General features: G+C 36.0%; 1 protein-coding gene across 2 annotated transcripts in view; it reads right to left on the reverse strand.

Moving 5' to 3' along the window:
* PLCB1 (phospholipase C beta 1) overlaps positions 1-15,586 on the reverse strand; it is a 670,476-nt gene that overhangs the window by 178,162 nt on the left and 476,728 nt on the right. For both annotated transcript variants that reach the window (XM_025469336.3, XM_025469337.3), the window contains exon 10: positions 7,084-7,230. In XM_025469336.3, the coding sequence (XP_025325121.1) occupies positions 7,084-7,230 (147 nt within the window). The remainder of the gene's footprint in view (positions 1-7,083; positions 7,231-15,586) is intronic.

Below are 15,586 nucleotides of genomic sequence, written 5' to 3' on the forward strand. Positions count from 1 at the left end.
GATGTTCTTTTGTGCCAGGGAGTTCAAACTCTCACCTCAACCTTGCACTTCTGGTTTCCGTTTCTTTCTCTTTTTTTCTCTTTCTCCTCACCAAAGAATTCTCTTTGGATCCTATTTAATTTAGCTTCTGATATGCTTCAGGGTCCCCTCTTCAGCCCCAGGGTAAATCTTAATTCTTCCTAATTATTCACAGGAGTTCTGTGGCCCACGTTAGTGATTAAAATGGGCATTGCTATGTGGTGTAACTCTGGGCTATATCTAATAAAGCATAAAGGAAACTCTACTGGGTAGTGTGTGTGTGTGGGGTGGGGTGGGGGTAGGGGGAGGCTTCAGCTGTACAAAGGGCCACAAGACAGGGACTTGCCCTGTGCCACATGTGAATCTTATTTCATAGGGAGGCAATGATCAGGGTGCATAGACATCTTGCAGCCATAAAGGGAGCAAAGAGACAGAAGGCATCTGGGTCTCTGATGACATCAGTGAACTTTTTATTTAATCAACTCTCAACCTCTCTGCTTCTGGACTACTTGCTGTGATTGGTAATAAATTCCTTAACATTTAAGTCATTAAGTAACAGTACCTCTGGCTGTCTCAATTTATTTTACAAATGAAGAAACTAAGGTTTAGAAGAGTTAACTTACTTAAAGGAAGATTTGAATGAGGTCTATTTGTGAAATGTGATTTCTTTCCATTCTATCACTTAACTTTCATAGGTTTGTGTATGTTTTAAACCAAAACTAAATTATAAAAGGTTACACGTGCTAGGGTTTAAAAGGATAGGAGAGATGGGAAAGCAGAAGGTGACACTCAGTCTGGGTTGGTTGTGGCTAAATGACAAGGGTAAAACTATGCCTTGAATTATTTCAGGAACTTTTCTGCAGTCCAGAGCATATATGTGAGGAGTTGAATAATTATTTGATATACTCAATCAGATAATTTAATTCATCAGAGGATAGCTAAAACCTCAAATCTATTTTTTTTCTAAACTGAATGAGGATGTTAATTATTCAGAGATATACTACTTTGCTTTGTCCATGAATATGGAACCATTATCTCCCAAATGGATTGGAGTCTGGGAAGATTTATGAGAAGCTGAAAAAGTATAGGTTGAAATGAGTGCATACTGTTCTGTCCTGAGATAATTTTGTTTTGAGTCATAAGAGTGGATTCCTCAAGGAAAAACAATAATTTAAAACATAATTACTACTTGATGTACTGCCAAGACTATCCAAAACCCTAGAAAAATGACCATGATAATTAAAAATCAACTCATTCTGTGCATACAGTTCTCTCAATGATCCTATTTATTTTTCCTTCTGGGCATCTTGATGGTCAACAAAGGGGCAATAATGAGCAAAGAAATAGACATAATAATAATAGCATATTGCTAAATTGATTGGTTTTCATACTGTACATTTAATTTTTATAGTTCCTTTGAATGCTCAAAAGACAACATTCCAAAAATCAAAATCCTCCTTATTTGAATCTAGACCAGCGTTTCTCAGGAATACTAGCTCCTAATGTGCTCTAGGAAACTAAGTAGGGTAGTGACGGTGGGGGAAGAAGGTTGGTTGATCATAATCTTTTTTTTTTTTTTTTTTTTAATTTTTATTTATTTATGATAGTCACAGAGAGAGAGAGAGAGGCAGAGACACAGGCAGAGGGAGAAGCAGACTCCATGCACCGGGAGCCTGACGTGGGATTCGATCCCGGGTCTCCAGGATCGCGCCCTGGGCCAAAGGCAGGCGCTAAACCACTGCGCCACCCAGGGATCCCATGGTTGATCATAATCTTAATGATTGTGACTCTATAAGCTTTTTTCCTATATTCAAAACATACTGCAATAGGAGCCAACCTTTGTTTGTGTCTACCATTTAAAAAACTCATTTGAGTAGGAAGACTCCTTTTTTTCATTAAATACCCTTTATATGAAATAACATATCTATAGAAAAAGTTTCTACTTGTTCTGTAAGTGCTTGTAAACTATAAAATCTCATTTCCTAGGTATTGATTTTAACATTTAATTGGATTCTATTGGGTTATACATTGTTTATAACTTTATTTTATAATATTCTTAATTGGCTTTGGGAAGTTTGAATTTCTATATCATCAGTGCTTATATTTTACCCAAAGGCCTCTGGGAGAGTTCTACTTTAGATTTATCTATAATTAAAGCAAAGATACTAATAATATCATATGAAGTATAACCAAGTTTAACCAATAAATCAAAGAGAATTTCAGACAAAACATCCAGAGCCTGTATTAGAATTTATATGTACAGTTTCTTGGTTAACTATATGGAATCTTCTTTAATTTCTCAGTAGGAAAATGAAAAATTTTGACTGGTATTAGAATAAAATAACATTGTGAGAATGTGGATTAATATAGTGCAAATCTCAGTAAAGCAATACACGGCTCAGAAGAGTGAGCAAGTTAAAAAAAAACCATAAAGATCAGAACATGGTTTCACATGGATAACATAGTTTTAGACCTGAATATTTGAAAATATGTGAATTCTAATATCACTAGCAATTGAATAATTGGAGAGAGAATTGGTTTACTTGGTCAGGAAGCATGTGTATCAGGTGGTGCTGATATGAAACCTTTGAATTGAATACAAAGAGAGATAGAGCTCTTTGGAGCTCTTTGGAGCTCTCTTGGAGCTCTTTCTATATCAAAAAAATAGAGTAGACCCTTCTCTTTCCTAGTAGCTGAAGGCTCCAACTACTGATAACTATTAGCCATTAATATGCTAACACCCCAAAATCAAGCCAACACAATGAAGCCAAATTCTCAAACACATCTGTGCTTATCAAGTTATTCAGAGGGAGGGCAAATGTGTCTCAGGAAGAAATTCATTGGACTAGAAATCCTTAATGAAATGTAGTTATAAACAACCACAAAAAGGAATCAAAGAGAAAAACTGAAGAGTATTCTGTAGTTTTATTGTTCCTATTGACACCAAATAATTTTCTTGGAGCTATTATTGTGGTTGTTAGTAAAGTAAATGAATTAATTATGTATCATTTAATTGGTATCAAGACTGATAAAGAAAGCATGGTTTTAGGATCAATTTAAACAAGTTGGAAGATAAGAATGAAGATAGTTACGTGAACTGTGCCAGTTCACACACAAATATATCTTTCCTTGCTTTGTTCGCTGAGATGGTCTAGAAGCAGTATTTCCTAATGCAAATTGCTGTTACCCATTCAATTTTTCTCCACTAAAGGAAACCAGAGGTCATTTGGGGAAAAGTCTGATTCCATGGTGGTGCAGAAAGGAGCAAGGTGAGCCTGGAAGATCTTTATGTGCCAGAAAGAAAGGACATTTTCAAAGATCAATGGGTCATGTCAAGAGAATGCAGAAACCAGCTAAAAAATGTTTCCATTGACCAATGCTGAGACAATTTGTGTATCAAAAAGAGAACAGTGGTTGTGGTTGATGAACCTACATAAAATCTAAAAACCATAAATCCATAAAGATAGGCAGAAAGAGAGAATATATTCTGAGAGAAGGTAAAAAAAATTGATTATCCAATCAGTTTTATTATTTAATCATTTTGCTACCATTGCCTCATTTATTATATGACAAATAATACAGATACTAATAAATGTAAACGCATCAGCTAGAAGGCATTTTTGGAGTTAAAAAAGGACAATTGGTAAAATTACTGCATATCATGACTCCCAGGCAGATGAAACCACATACAATGTCCAAAATTTAATTTAACATATACTTAGGTATTTTTAAGAATCTTGTGGTCCTAAGCACATGATAATTGCAAGATGCCATCATGTGCCAGTCTTCATAGTTATATTGTTTAGGATCCTTTCAAATGAAAGATCTTAACTTGAGATTCTGTCAATCTCCTCAAACTTGGATGAGAGAAAAGATTATGTCTTTAATTTAAACCTCTATGTAAAATTTATTCAAGAGACACACAGAACGAGAGAGAGAGAGAGAGACAGAGACATGGCAGAGGGAGAAGCAGGCTCCATGCAGGGAGCCCGATGTGGGACTCGATCACTGGTTTCCAGGATCACTCCCTGGGCTGAAGGCGGCGCTAAACCGCTGTGCCACCTGGGCTGCCCTAAACCTCTATGTAAAATTTAATAATCTCTTCAGTTATAAATCCAGGTCACAAGTCACAGCACTACAAGCAGATCTGTGACTCTGCCACCAGCAGAAATTACAGATATTTTCATATCATGTTCCATTGTTGCAAACAGTCACATCATACTATTTATACTAATGTTTAAATTGTGCTCATAGAAACATATACTATTTGATTACAAATTTATTTTTTAATATTTGCTAAAACTATTTTGCTGGAAATTATCCATTTTTTATTATATATTTTATTTTCTTTTATACATTTAACACTACTCTTAGAAGGGTCCATAGACTTCATCAGAATGCCTAATTGGTCAATGATACCAAATAAGATTAAGATTCCCCTGAGAAGATAAAAAATTAAAAATATTTTGACATTCCTCCCAATGAGAGCTATGGTCTATGGTCTATGCTTTCTCCCTTTGAATCTGGGTAGGTTTGTGATTGTTTTGACAAAGTGACAGCACAGAACTTCAGAGGTGAAGTACAATAAGGCAATTAACTCTCTTTGTTCTTTGGGACATTTGTTCTTGTAGCCATGATCTGCCATATAAGAAGTCTACCTACCCTGGGCTATTATGCTGTGAGGAAGCCCAAGCTACATGGTGAGGCCTCTTACAGGCAAAAAGGTTAAGAATCCTAACTGAACTCAAGTTCTAGACATGCTGGAGAAGCATTCAGATAATTCCAGCACAACGCCTTTGCATTACCCCAGGCACTTATTTGGCAGCTGAAGCCCAAGACACCAGGAAAGAGAAATAAGCCATCTCCTCTTGTGCCCTATCTGAATTCTTGACATATAGAATATGGATCAAAATAACATGGTGGGTGTTTTATGCCACTGAATTTTAGAGTGATTTATTATGCAATAAGAAATGACAAGAATAGAGTTTAGGATGAGCCAAACATGAATCTAGTTAGTTTTTGGCATGCATCTCTCCCAGTAGATAATGTTAGTTGAAATGAAACAGGCTGTGAGTAGCCTGAGAGCCACCCAATTTTTATGAAGAACATACAAATTGCACTTCAATTGACCAGATCTCAGATTATATGGTTCTAATTAGATACTCTCAGATTATATGGAGGCATCCTGAGATAGCCCACTCTAGCTTTCTGGAGGCTACTTTGTTCTCTCTGTTGGAGGGTCATTTCTATTCTAAGCTTTTTTTTTTTTTTTTTTTTTCACCAAGTGTTGGGTACAAGGCCAATGCCGGATTTGATACAATACGGCATACATTTATACTGGGATGAATGGATCTTCTTAAGGGATTTAGATGAAAGAACTCCTTATTTGCCATATAATCGAACCCTGTGAAATTCTCTTAAACACCCCTGAATATACAGTGCCTGGATCTCCCTTGTCATTATGTTCATAGCTTTGCTGGTCTACCCTGCAACACAAAAAACCCTGCAATACGTCCTTGGACAACAAACCATTGGCACATCTAAGCCTCTCCCAAGGCATAGGGGGGCATCTACAGCTTACACAGATCAAATGAGAATTTGGTTGCATTGTGGGTCTTAAAGTCTGGCTATCATATATTAATTTGGGTTATGGAGTGTCTGAAGTAGGAGACTGATATGTTTTTTTTAAAAGGCCTTTTTTTTTTTTTTTTTTTAACCAGTAGACTTTTTTTTATGAAGTCTTTTCAAGGCTGGTAATTAGAAATCTGTCATACAGAAAGTATTCTGCAAGAAATGCATTTTGATTATAAAAACACTTTTTTAAAATTTTTAACTTTTTAATTTAATTTATTTTTTATAAATTTATTTTTTTATTGGTGTTCAATTTGCCAACATATAGACTAACACCCAGTGCTCATCCCATCAAGTGCACCACCCCCCAGTGCCTGCCACCCAGTCACCCCCACCCCCCGCCCACCTCCTCTTCCACCACCCCTAGTTCGTTTCCCAGAGTTAGAAGTCTTTCATGTTCTGTCTCCCTTTCTGATATTTCCCACTCATTTTTTCTCCTTTCCCCTTTATTCCCTTTCACTATTTTTTATATTCCCCAAATGAATGAGACCATATAATGTTTGTCCTTCTCCGATTGACTTACTTCACTCAGCATAATACCCTCCAGTTCCCCGTCGAAGCAAATGGTGGGTATTTGTCGTTTCTAATATAAAAACACGTTTAGCTTATTAAACTCTGTATTTATTAAAAATGTTAATTTTAAACTAAATTAAGATGATATGTATGTATATATGTGTTTTCTTGTTTTTCTATTTATTTAGGATTTTATGTATTTATTTGAGAGAGAGAGCACAAGCAAGAGAGCATAAGCAGGGTGAGCAGCAGAGGGAGAGGGAGAAGCAAGCTCCCTGCTGAACAGAGAGCCCAATGTTGGGCTTGATTCCAGGACCCTGGAATCATGACCTGAATGGAAGGTAGATGCTTAACTGACTGAGCCACCCAGGTGCCCCTTGTTTTTCTGTTTAATGATCTACTAAAAACCATGGCAATGCTCAATTTAGGATCACCTTAGGAAGCACACTGTTGGTTTTTCCTCCATTATTTTAATATTTACAATGAACTATAGGTTGTCATTCAGGGTTAAATTTGTTTTACATCTAAAGCCTCACTCCACCTTAAGCAAAATTAGCTATTTGCTTTTAACATAAGATATGTAGGCTTTAGAACTTCCTGTACATGAAAACAGTCCAGAGAACTAGGTAGTATTGCCAGTGGCTTTGAAGTCCACTGCAGAGGGAGTTCAGTTACACAAAACTTCCATTGACCCAAAGATACCAGACATGATACATTTTAGAAGACTTAAAAACTGAGGAAGAGATATGTTTTGAAGAAGTGATATTGCCTCTGACAGGCAGAACCTCTGGTCCCAGAACTCAGTTCTCAGAGGCGTTTTACAGGAAATGAGAGAAAACACCTTGTGAAAACAGAAAGTAGAGGTTGGTGAAATTTGTTGAGACTGGAGAAAGCCATCGTCAAAGACTTGTGAATTCATACCTGTGAGGTAGGTGTTGTGTGAGGAATTGATGAAATAGTGAGAAAGGGGCTGAGACATATCTTCATTCAAATCCAGTTTCTCAGGTGAAACGACTCCATTTTCTTCTCCACTCAGATAGCGCATAAAGCCATCCACTGAAATCTGTCCTGGAAGAAATGAAGAATTAAGAAGAATGTGAGTGGGTCCTTTCTATGGGTTGCTGGTATCACGCTGCTTGAACTTTTTTTTTCCCTCTCCAGAAAGCTCTGGTATATCCAAGGTAGAAGACAGTAGCCACAATTGCATTTTAACATGGATAACTGTAGTCAAGGATTACCTTATTTCACTACAACTACCTCCCAATGCCACAGATAATGGAGAAAAATGTATTTACATGAACCTAACTGACTTTCAGGGAATTTAAATACCTAAACACCAATCTCTTGTCTTTAAATTAAAAATGGTTATCAACTTTACGGATGGACATCAAAATGTTATTTATGCTTACCTTTGGGTAATATAATTAGGAGTGAATTTCCAAATTTTCTGTTATGTATATGTTATTTTTATAATCAAAAAAGTTATTCACAAGTTGTCTAATTATTTAAAATGAAATAGGAGTGTTTTCAGTTAGTGATCTTTTTCTCTGAAACAGAAACTATAGATGACCACAAATAGGTATCTCCTAAGAATAAAAAATCAAATGCTTATAAACAAGGAAGTCTTTAAATTTCTTATTTAGAATGACTTTACTTCAAATGAAAGAAATATGACTCACACTTTAGTTTACTTGGATCCTATTTAAATTTTTTGCTTTTGTTGTAACCTTTCTGAAGTGACTAATGCTAAATATTCAGATAATCCTTTATCTTTATCTCAGTAATCTTTATGGAATGCCAGAGAGGACATCCTCACTGTTTTCATCTATTACCACAGTTTGTTCCCTCATCCTTAACAATCAGAACCTCAAAAACCCAGCACATTTGTGACCAGTGGAGATGTTGCTTGTAAACAGAGGGTAGCAGTTCTTTCTTCTTACTGAAACAGTTTTGTATTAACATGAAAGTGGTATATGTTCACTGGAATAAAAATTAGATAATGGGATGAACAGAAAGGAAATATAAAACCTCTAAACATGCCTAACTCTTTCTTCAGAACCAGTGATGTTAAAATCTTGGTGTGTATGCTTCCAGGGGGATAAAAAAGTGTGTGCGTGTAATTCTTTTATGAAGGTACAGTTAGTAACTGTATTAGGTTAACCTTAATTAGATTAAGAGCCTTTGTGTTAGTGGAACAATATATAATAAAAATTGTCATGTAATCTATAATATTTGTATTTTATAAGATATGTAGCCATAGCATGACTAAAAAATATTCCATTACCATTGGACATTAAAGTTGTTTCTAATTTTTCACTAGTATAAATGACATCGTAGTGAATACTCTGACAGTTAAACCTTTGTTCAAACTCTTAATTATTTCCTTAGGATGAATTCCCAGGAATAGAACAGCTGGTTCAAAGACGATGCACATTTTTAAGTCTTTTAGTATACATAACTAACTTGCTTTCTATTAAAGTTCCAGCAAGCTACTCTTTCACCGGTGTTTTTTCCTTCTCTTCAATCCTATACCAAACTCATAGGTAAAAGTATGATATATGATAATTCTAATTTTTATTGAACATTTATTATTAAATGATAAGTGGTATGTCATCTGTAAGTGACAAAGCTAGTATAGACTATTTACCACAATGTAAATCTTATTTATTTGGGAGAGAGAGAAAGAGAGAGAATGCATGAGGGGAGGGGCAGAGGGAAAGGGAGAAGAGAGAAGCAGACTCCTTGCTGAGTGTGGAGCCTGACTCGGGGCTCCATCCTGGGATGCTCCATCCTCGGACGCCAAGATCACAACCCAAGCCGAAATCGAGAGTTGGACACCTAATTGACTGAGCCACCTAGGTGCCCCTGCAAATCTTTTTACACCCAATAAATTTCTCAGAATAACTGATGAATATTTTTCCCAATTCTGGAAACATTATAACTAAATTCCTTTAATATTTTCCAGGAATAAGTAAACTAAAAGAATAAATTTGGTCACTGGCTCTTGATGAGTGGAGCTGGGTTTTATAAAAGAAAAACCTCCCTAAACAAACTGAAATGGGAATAATAATTTTACTATGAACTTCTTAAAAGTCAGTTCTAACATATACCTTGATAATTTCAACAATGACAAAAGGAAAAAGCATCATGAAGGTCTCGTGCATTAGAAATGAGAAACAGACTAAAAGGTCCTCATAGTGCTATGTTTGTGTGAGTTTATTTGAAAGATTTTATTTTTTAAGTAATGTCTATACCCAATGTGGTGCTCAAACTCATTAACCCTGAAATCAAGAGCCGCATGCTCCACTGACTGAGCCCACCAGGCACCCCTGTTTATGTGGATTTTTAATAGATGCCATAGTTTGTACCTCCAAATCACCATCACGTAACAAAATGATTGCTACCATTGATGAAAGCACTTCGGTTACTGCACTGAAGACTTTGTTTTAAAATTCATTTACAGTGAAATGCGTATAACCTTTCAGACTGGTTTCATTTTGGAAACAAACCAAAATCAATGCCACTTAGAGTCAAAGCTATTTCAATAGATGGCTTTAAAACTATTTTGGAGTATAAAACTCATTAGAAATAAATTTTAAAAAAACAACTAACTTCTTCATTGTCTTCCCTTTTTTGGTAACAAGTCCAACTTGGCAGCTTCTCAAACTAGTGCTGTTCCTCCCTCCCCCTTTCCTTTCCTTCTTCTCTCATTATTTTCCACTTTGCTACCGTCTTATTTAACAAAAATTTATTGAATGTCTGCCATGTGATGCGTACACAGAAAAACAAAGCATAGGGAACTGCGGCCTCTGCCTTCATATAGCACACAATCTAATAGAAAATAAGATTGATCACACCTTGGAAGCCAGGTGTGAATTCTTCTGGAGCAGGGTGTGTTTTATATCTCTGTCATCCCTGGAATCTACCACAATGCTTTGTGCACAGTAGGTATTAAATCAGTTTTTTTTTTTTTGGCGAATTAGTGATTCAGAATAGGAATAAATTCATTTCAAACTGGAAAATCACCAAGGATAGCATAATTTTGATTCTTTTATCAGATTAGGTCAAATCATATGAAATTGCTAATTTTGGCATTTTTAACCTCTGCAAATGACAATTTCAAAGTACTCAGTCTCTAACTACAGTTTTTCTCAGAGGTCAAGCAGGGAAGGCAGTTATTTCTTTAGGGGCCAGCAAAGAAAAAGTAATGCGACTGATGGAATAATGTGCACACCAGGGAACTGTAGAGTGTGGAAAACTCATGAGTGAACTTTCCTTCTGAAGGCATACAAATGACAGCAATAAAATATTATGGGACTAAACAAACTGTTTTTATGGTGCTGGTGACTCTCAGGCTGTCACTTCATGTCTGTTATCTTGCAGGAATAAATGTCCTTTGGTCCGATTAGCAACTTCAGAGAGCGATTAAAAAAAAAAAAAGCAAATATAGTGAGGATGATTAATTTTAACTTTAGCATCAATGTCCATTTATTGTGTTTAGTACCTTCTGGGGAATTATGTTGTGAAAAATTCTGAGCTACGCTTATGATTAATTTTGATGTATTTCATGGGTGCAGAACAGAGGAGTGGGGATATATATAAACTATGTATTTGTTATTCTCAAATGAGGGTATTATAATTAAGGTCAAGTTATACTTCACAATATGCCAAAGAACATGTGTCAAAAGTTTTATTGAATCCATTAATGAGAAAACCAGGATGATGAAAAGCCTTTTCAAAGAGGGCTATGAGATACTAATACATACATATGTGCATGTTAGCACATCACCCAAACAAAAAAACCCCAAGCCTATAAAAATATTTCTAAATTGAATACAAAGCTGGTTAATGTTCCATAGGTCAATTAAGCACATAATTTTTTTTAATTAAGCATAATTTTTTATTATCTTCTCTAACTTTACAATTTTATAGGAGTTGAAGATTTTGACATAATTTTTTAAAGTCAGTAAAAAAAATAAGAGTTGAGTGAATCATTGTGAGGATTATTTACGATTAATTATATTAAATAATTTAAAACCCACCAGTGAAGGAATTACCTAACTTTGAATGAGAACAGTGCAGGAGTTTGGTGGACGGTTCAGAATATGATTGCAGATTGCAGGTGAGCAGACTCTTGGGAGCAGATTTTCAACCCCAAAGCTTGGCTTTGCTAACAAAGGAGCAAATGTGCAAGACTTTGATGGATCAAATGACTAGGCAGAGATGTGTCAAAGTCAAGAAAAGCCAACAAAACAGTAAGGTTAAGGAGTAGTAGGCTTATAAGTCACGAGGGTCAGGAGTTCATTCGCAAAAATGAAGATTTTTGGGGGGGCATAATGAAGTAGCTTCAAAAATTGTTCTGAGGCACTGGGACAGAAAGCAGACTCTTGGAGGATTTTCCTTTGTTGCATGTAACCTACAGCTAGGTAATAGCTGTTGCTGTTGACTTAAATGTATTAGTCTTTCTTTCTCCATCAACCTTGCACTGTTTTGCAAAACTGCTTGCAATTGTTTTCCTGGTCCACTGAGGAGCACAGAAACATGAAAAACCTTGATAATTAAGATAGGAAACATTGTTTTTCTAAACAAATTAATAGCAGAACAAGAGATCGAGCTTCCAATTCTGTCAGCAGTAACTGATCAGGGATAAATTCCTCAACCACAGGATGGGTAAACTATATGGGCTCTTTGGTCTCTTCTACTTCTAAACTTCAGTGAGTTCAAGTAGTTTAATATCTTAGAGATGAGTACTAGCTAAATTAAAACAAACTGTCCCATATTAGGATGACATTAGGAAACATCAAACCACAACTAAAAGCAATGCTACAATTTTCTGGAATAAAATCAAGAAGATAAGGTAAGTCCAAAAGGATAAGGCCAGCTTACAAAGGCTATAAGTAAAGCCCTTTACATATTTTCTTCATAGAAGAATGGTACATTTCTAATTGGACATGTCACTCCTATAATGGCACCTACTACAGTAGGAAAAATATAACCTCCTTAAGGAATAGGGAAAACACTGTTCTATGAAACTTTTCTGTTCAGAAGTTGTGGTGTTCAAAGAAAAAGGAAACTGGTGAGGCAAGAGTAGAAAGATCTGACTTCAGTGGGGAGAGACCATCTTGAAAGAGATGAAAGAGGCAAGTGGTATGACAAAATGGTGGTCCCCAAGGGCCATTGCTATGTTTCATAATTCTTCAGCAATATCTTTGCTGAAAAGAGACTGTCATGCGGTGTTGCATAAAAGCCATGGCCAGCAACTGTACCTCTGCCTCTTTCTGCTTCCCTCCCTCCCAGGGGGCAGATAATGACTGAGGTTCCACTGGTGTCCTCCTGAGCATGTCAGGAAGGCAGAAATTTGAAGTTCTATTGTGACAAAATAAGACCTTCCAGGGATGCTTTAAAACCATGGAGTGTATCCTTTGACACTCTGCTGGATTCATCTCATGCAGAGGCTCTTGTATATTTACTGAGGTATGAGCTACTCTGATGCCTTCTCTAAATCTGGGACCATCCCATGAGTTTCAGGAACAATTAAGAATAAGGAGGATCTGTGTCTACACAAGGGAGCTCTGGAGACAAGGACAGATATAAAGAGCAGGGTGGACTGATTATCTCACCTTTTTAGGTCCTAACCTTTACCTACTTTATCTACTGGCTTCTTAGAAAGCTACATCAACAGAACTTTCTTCCATAAAATCCTGTTCCAGGCATCTAAGAAAAGATGTTTCAGATCAAGTCTCTCCAGAAAGAACAAGGAATTGTGACCTTACCCTGAAGTTGTGGTAGCCCTTGCTGGTGTTGTTAATGAGCACATTTTTAGTGAGAGCCCAACTGTCTGTGTCCAAGGTTGAGAAGAACAAGAATGTATCTACCAGCGTCCTGACCTTCAAGACTTGAAAAACATAACATGTACAATTCCTTTTTGATGCTCTTTGATGTGCAGTTCAGGTTTCTATTCATTTAGTGTAATGTCCTAATGTAAATATAGCTAAAGAGTTTAGAGTCCCATTTAGCAGACAAACTAATTTCATGTTGGCCACATAGGAACCTTCTGGTCCAACTCATTGTGGTCTAGGTCTGCTCCATTTTTTCATTTACCATTCTGCTGCCAAAGTCTGGCTGAAGATGGAGGAAAATTGGCTGATTTAATTGCTAATGGACTGAATTTGGAAGGAAGGAATAAGGAGAGGCTGAGTGTGGCCAGTTGGTGGAATGGCAAAGGTACAGTTAGGAAGCCACCCAACTGATTTGCTTTTGATGTACAGACAGTAATGCAGGAGATATCTATGGGGAAAACAGTATGGTCCACAAGCAATAGGCAAGGGTAGTTTTCTAAATTTAGATATATTTCATAGCTGCTGTCCAGAATCACTTCTACTCTGATGGATAATAGAAACAAGCTCCCTCATTTCTGTTTGGTTAGAAGCCAATGCTTCTAAATCTTTTAGTTGATACTTTTGGTATTTACCCCTATATCTCAAAATAATATGTTTGTAGTACTATTTTTTGACTTCCTACTATGGGAGATGAGAATATTATTTTTTCTTCTCTATACCCCACAGCATTTGTACACATTCTTCTCATCCTTCTGAGATAGTTACATTATAATTTAGTTGGATCAGTATTCAGTGCTTATGTTATCATGACTATGTATTCTATTCAGGGCTGAGTCATATAGTAAACCAATAATTATTTTTCTTTCCATGCACAATTTAAAATTTTCCCTGTAGTTAATAATTGTCTTGTTTTGTCACTTGCTTAATTTCTTTGCACACTTCTCAAATCCAACTTCAAATTCCCCACTAGTTATCTAAACATGTTTACAATATGTTCAAATACAACACATGTTCTCCCAGTTTCACTTTCTTGAAGAAGCCTTTTTGGAGCCTTATGACCTACTCCAACCTAGATTGATCAACTTCTATTTCTTTCACTAGTATTTTTAATTGAATCTCTCTTATTTTTTATATACCATGTGTTTCTCTTTTATGGTTAGCCTTTTAATTTTATTTTTTATTTTTTAATATTTTATTATTCATGAGAGACACAGAGAGAGAGGCAGAGACACATGCAGAGAGAGAAGCAGGCTCCCTGTGGGAAGCCTGATGCAGGACTTGATCCCAGGACACCGGGATCCTCAACCACTGAGCCATATTTGTCAGTAGATTCCTGAGAAAGGGTTCATGAGTGTGAAAGTATTTGAAACTTTTTGTCTAAAATGGCTTCATGACACTCACACACTTGATTGCTAGATTAGCTACGTATAATATTCTAGGATGGAAAATATTTTTCCTTTAAATTTTTGTGGGAAAATTTACTTCATTGCCTTTAACTTTTAGTGTGGCTATTAAGAGGTTTGAAGATTTACTGATTCACCTCCTTAAAACAGACACGTGGCTTCTTTTTTTAAAAATGGTTTATTTTGTCTTTCTGGAAATTTCTAGCATCTTATTCAGTCCCAGTTTCCTGAAATTTTGTAACACTGTGCTTTGGTATAGGTTTATCTTTATCTTCTGGGCTGGGCACTCTTTGATCCCTTTTAATATGAAAGCTATTATTCTTTTATTTGAAGCATTTCATGAATTATCTTTATGATAATTTCCTCTGTTCTGTCTTTCTGGAACATTATTTAGGCAAATTTGCATTTTAATATACCCTCTCTCCTATTTTTAATTTTATTTCTTTGTTCTACTTTCTGGGAGATTTCCTCAGCTTTTCCCCCAACACTTCTTTTAGTCTTTTGTTTCTCCTGCCTTCTTTTCAATGTCTAAGAGCCAGTTTGTGTTCTATGATATTTCTTTAAAAAAATAACATTGTATTCTTTTTTGATAGTGCAATATGTTTTGTTATCTTTCTAGGTATATAAATAATATATCTAAAGTTTTTCTTCTAACTTCATAACAATTGTTTTAGCTGTAGTTACATATTTTCCTTATTTCTACCTTTTAAAAGATTTTATTTATTTATTTGAGAGAGAGATAGGGAGTGAGAGAGAGATAAGGAGCAAGGGGAGGGGCAGAGGGAGAAGCAGACTCCCCACTGGGTAGGGAGCCTGACATGGAGCTTGATCCTGGGACTCTGGGATCATGACCTGAGCTGAAGGCACAGGCTTAACCAGTTGAGCCACTCAGGTGCTCCTCATTTTTATTAAAAAAAAATCTTTTTTCCTCATATGTCTAGTAATTTTTAGTTTTCTGTTCAGATTTCAAATTGGTAAACTTAAAAGTTTAATTTGATTTGTGAATGCATCTGGATAACTGACTTTACATTGAAAATAAATTTTCATTGTAGAGGGATCAGTCTTTGTCTCTTTGGAGCAGCCTAGGGACTGTCAATACATTTAGGTCTTTCATCTTGTGCTGATCAGCATCCTACTACTTAACCACTTGTCAGGAGAGTGCAGGCCTGGATACTGCATTCC

Source organism: Canis lupus, chromosome 24 (assembly GCF_003254725.2).
Source record: "Canis lupus dingo isolate Sandy chromosome 24, ASM325472v2, whole genome shotgun sequence".
Lineage (NCBI taxonomy): Eukaryota > Metazoa > Chordata > Mammalia > Carnivora > Canidae > Canis > Canis lupus.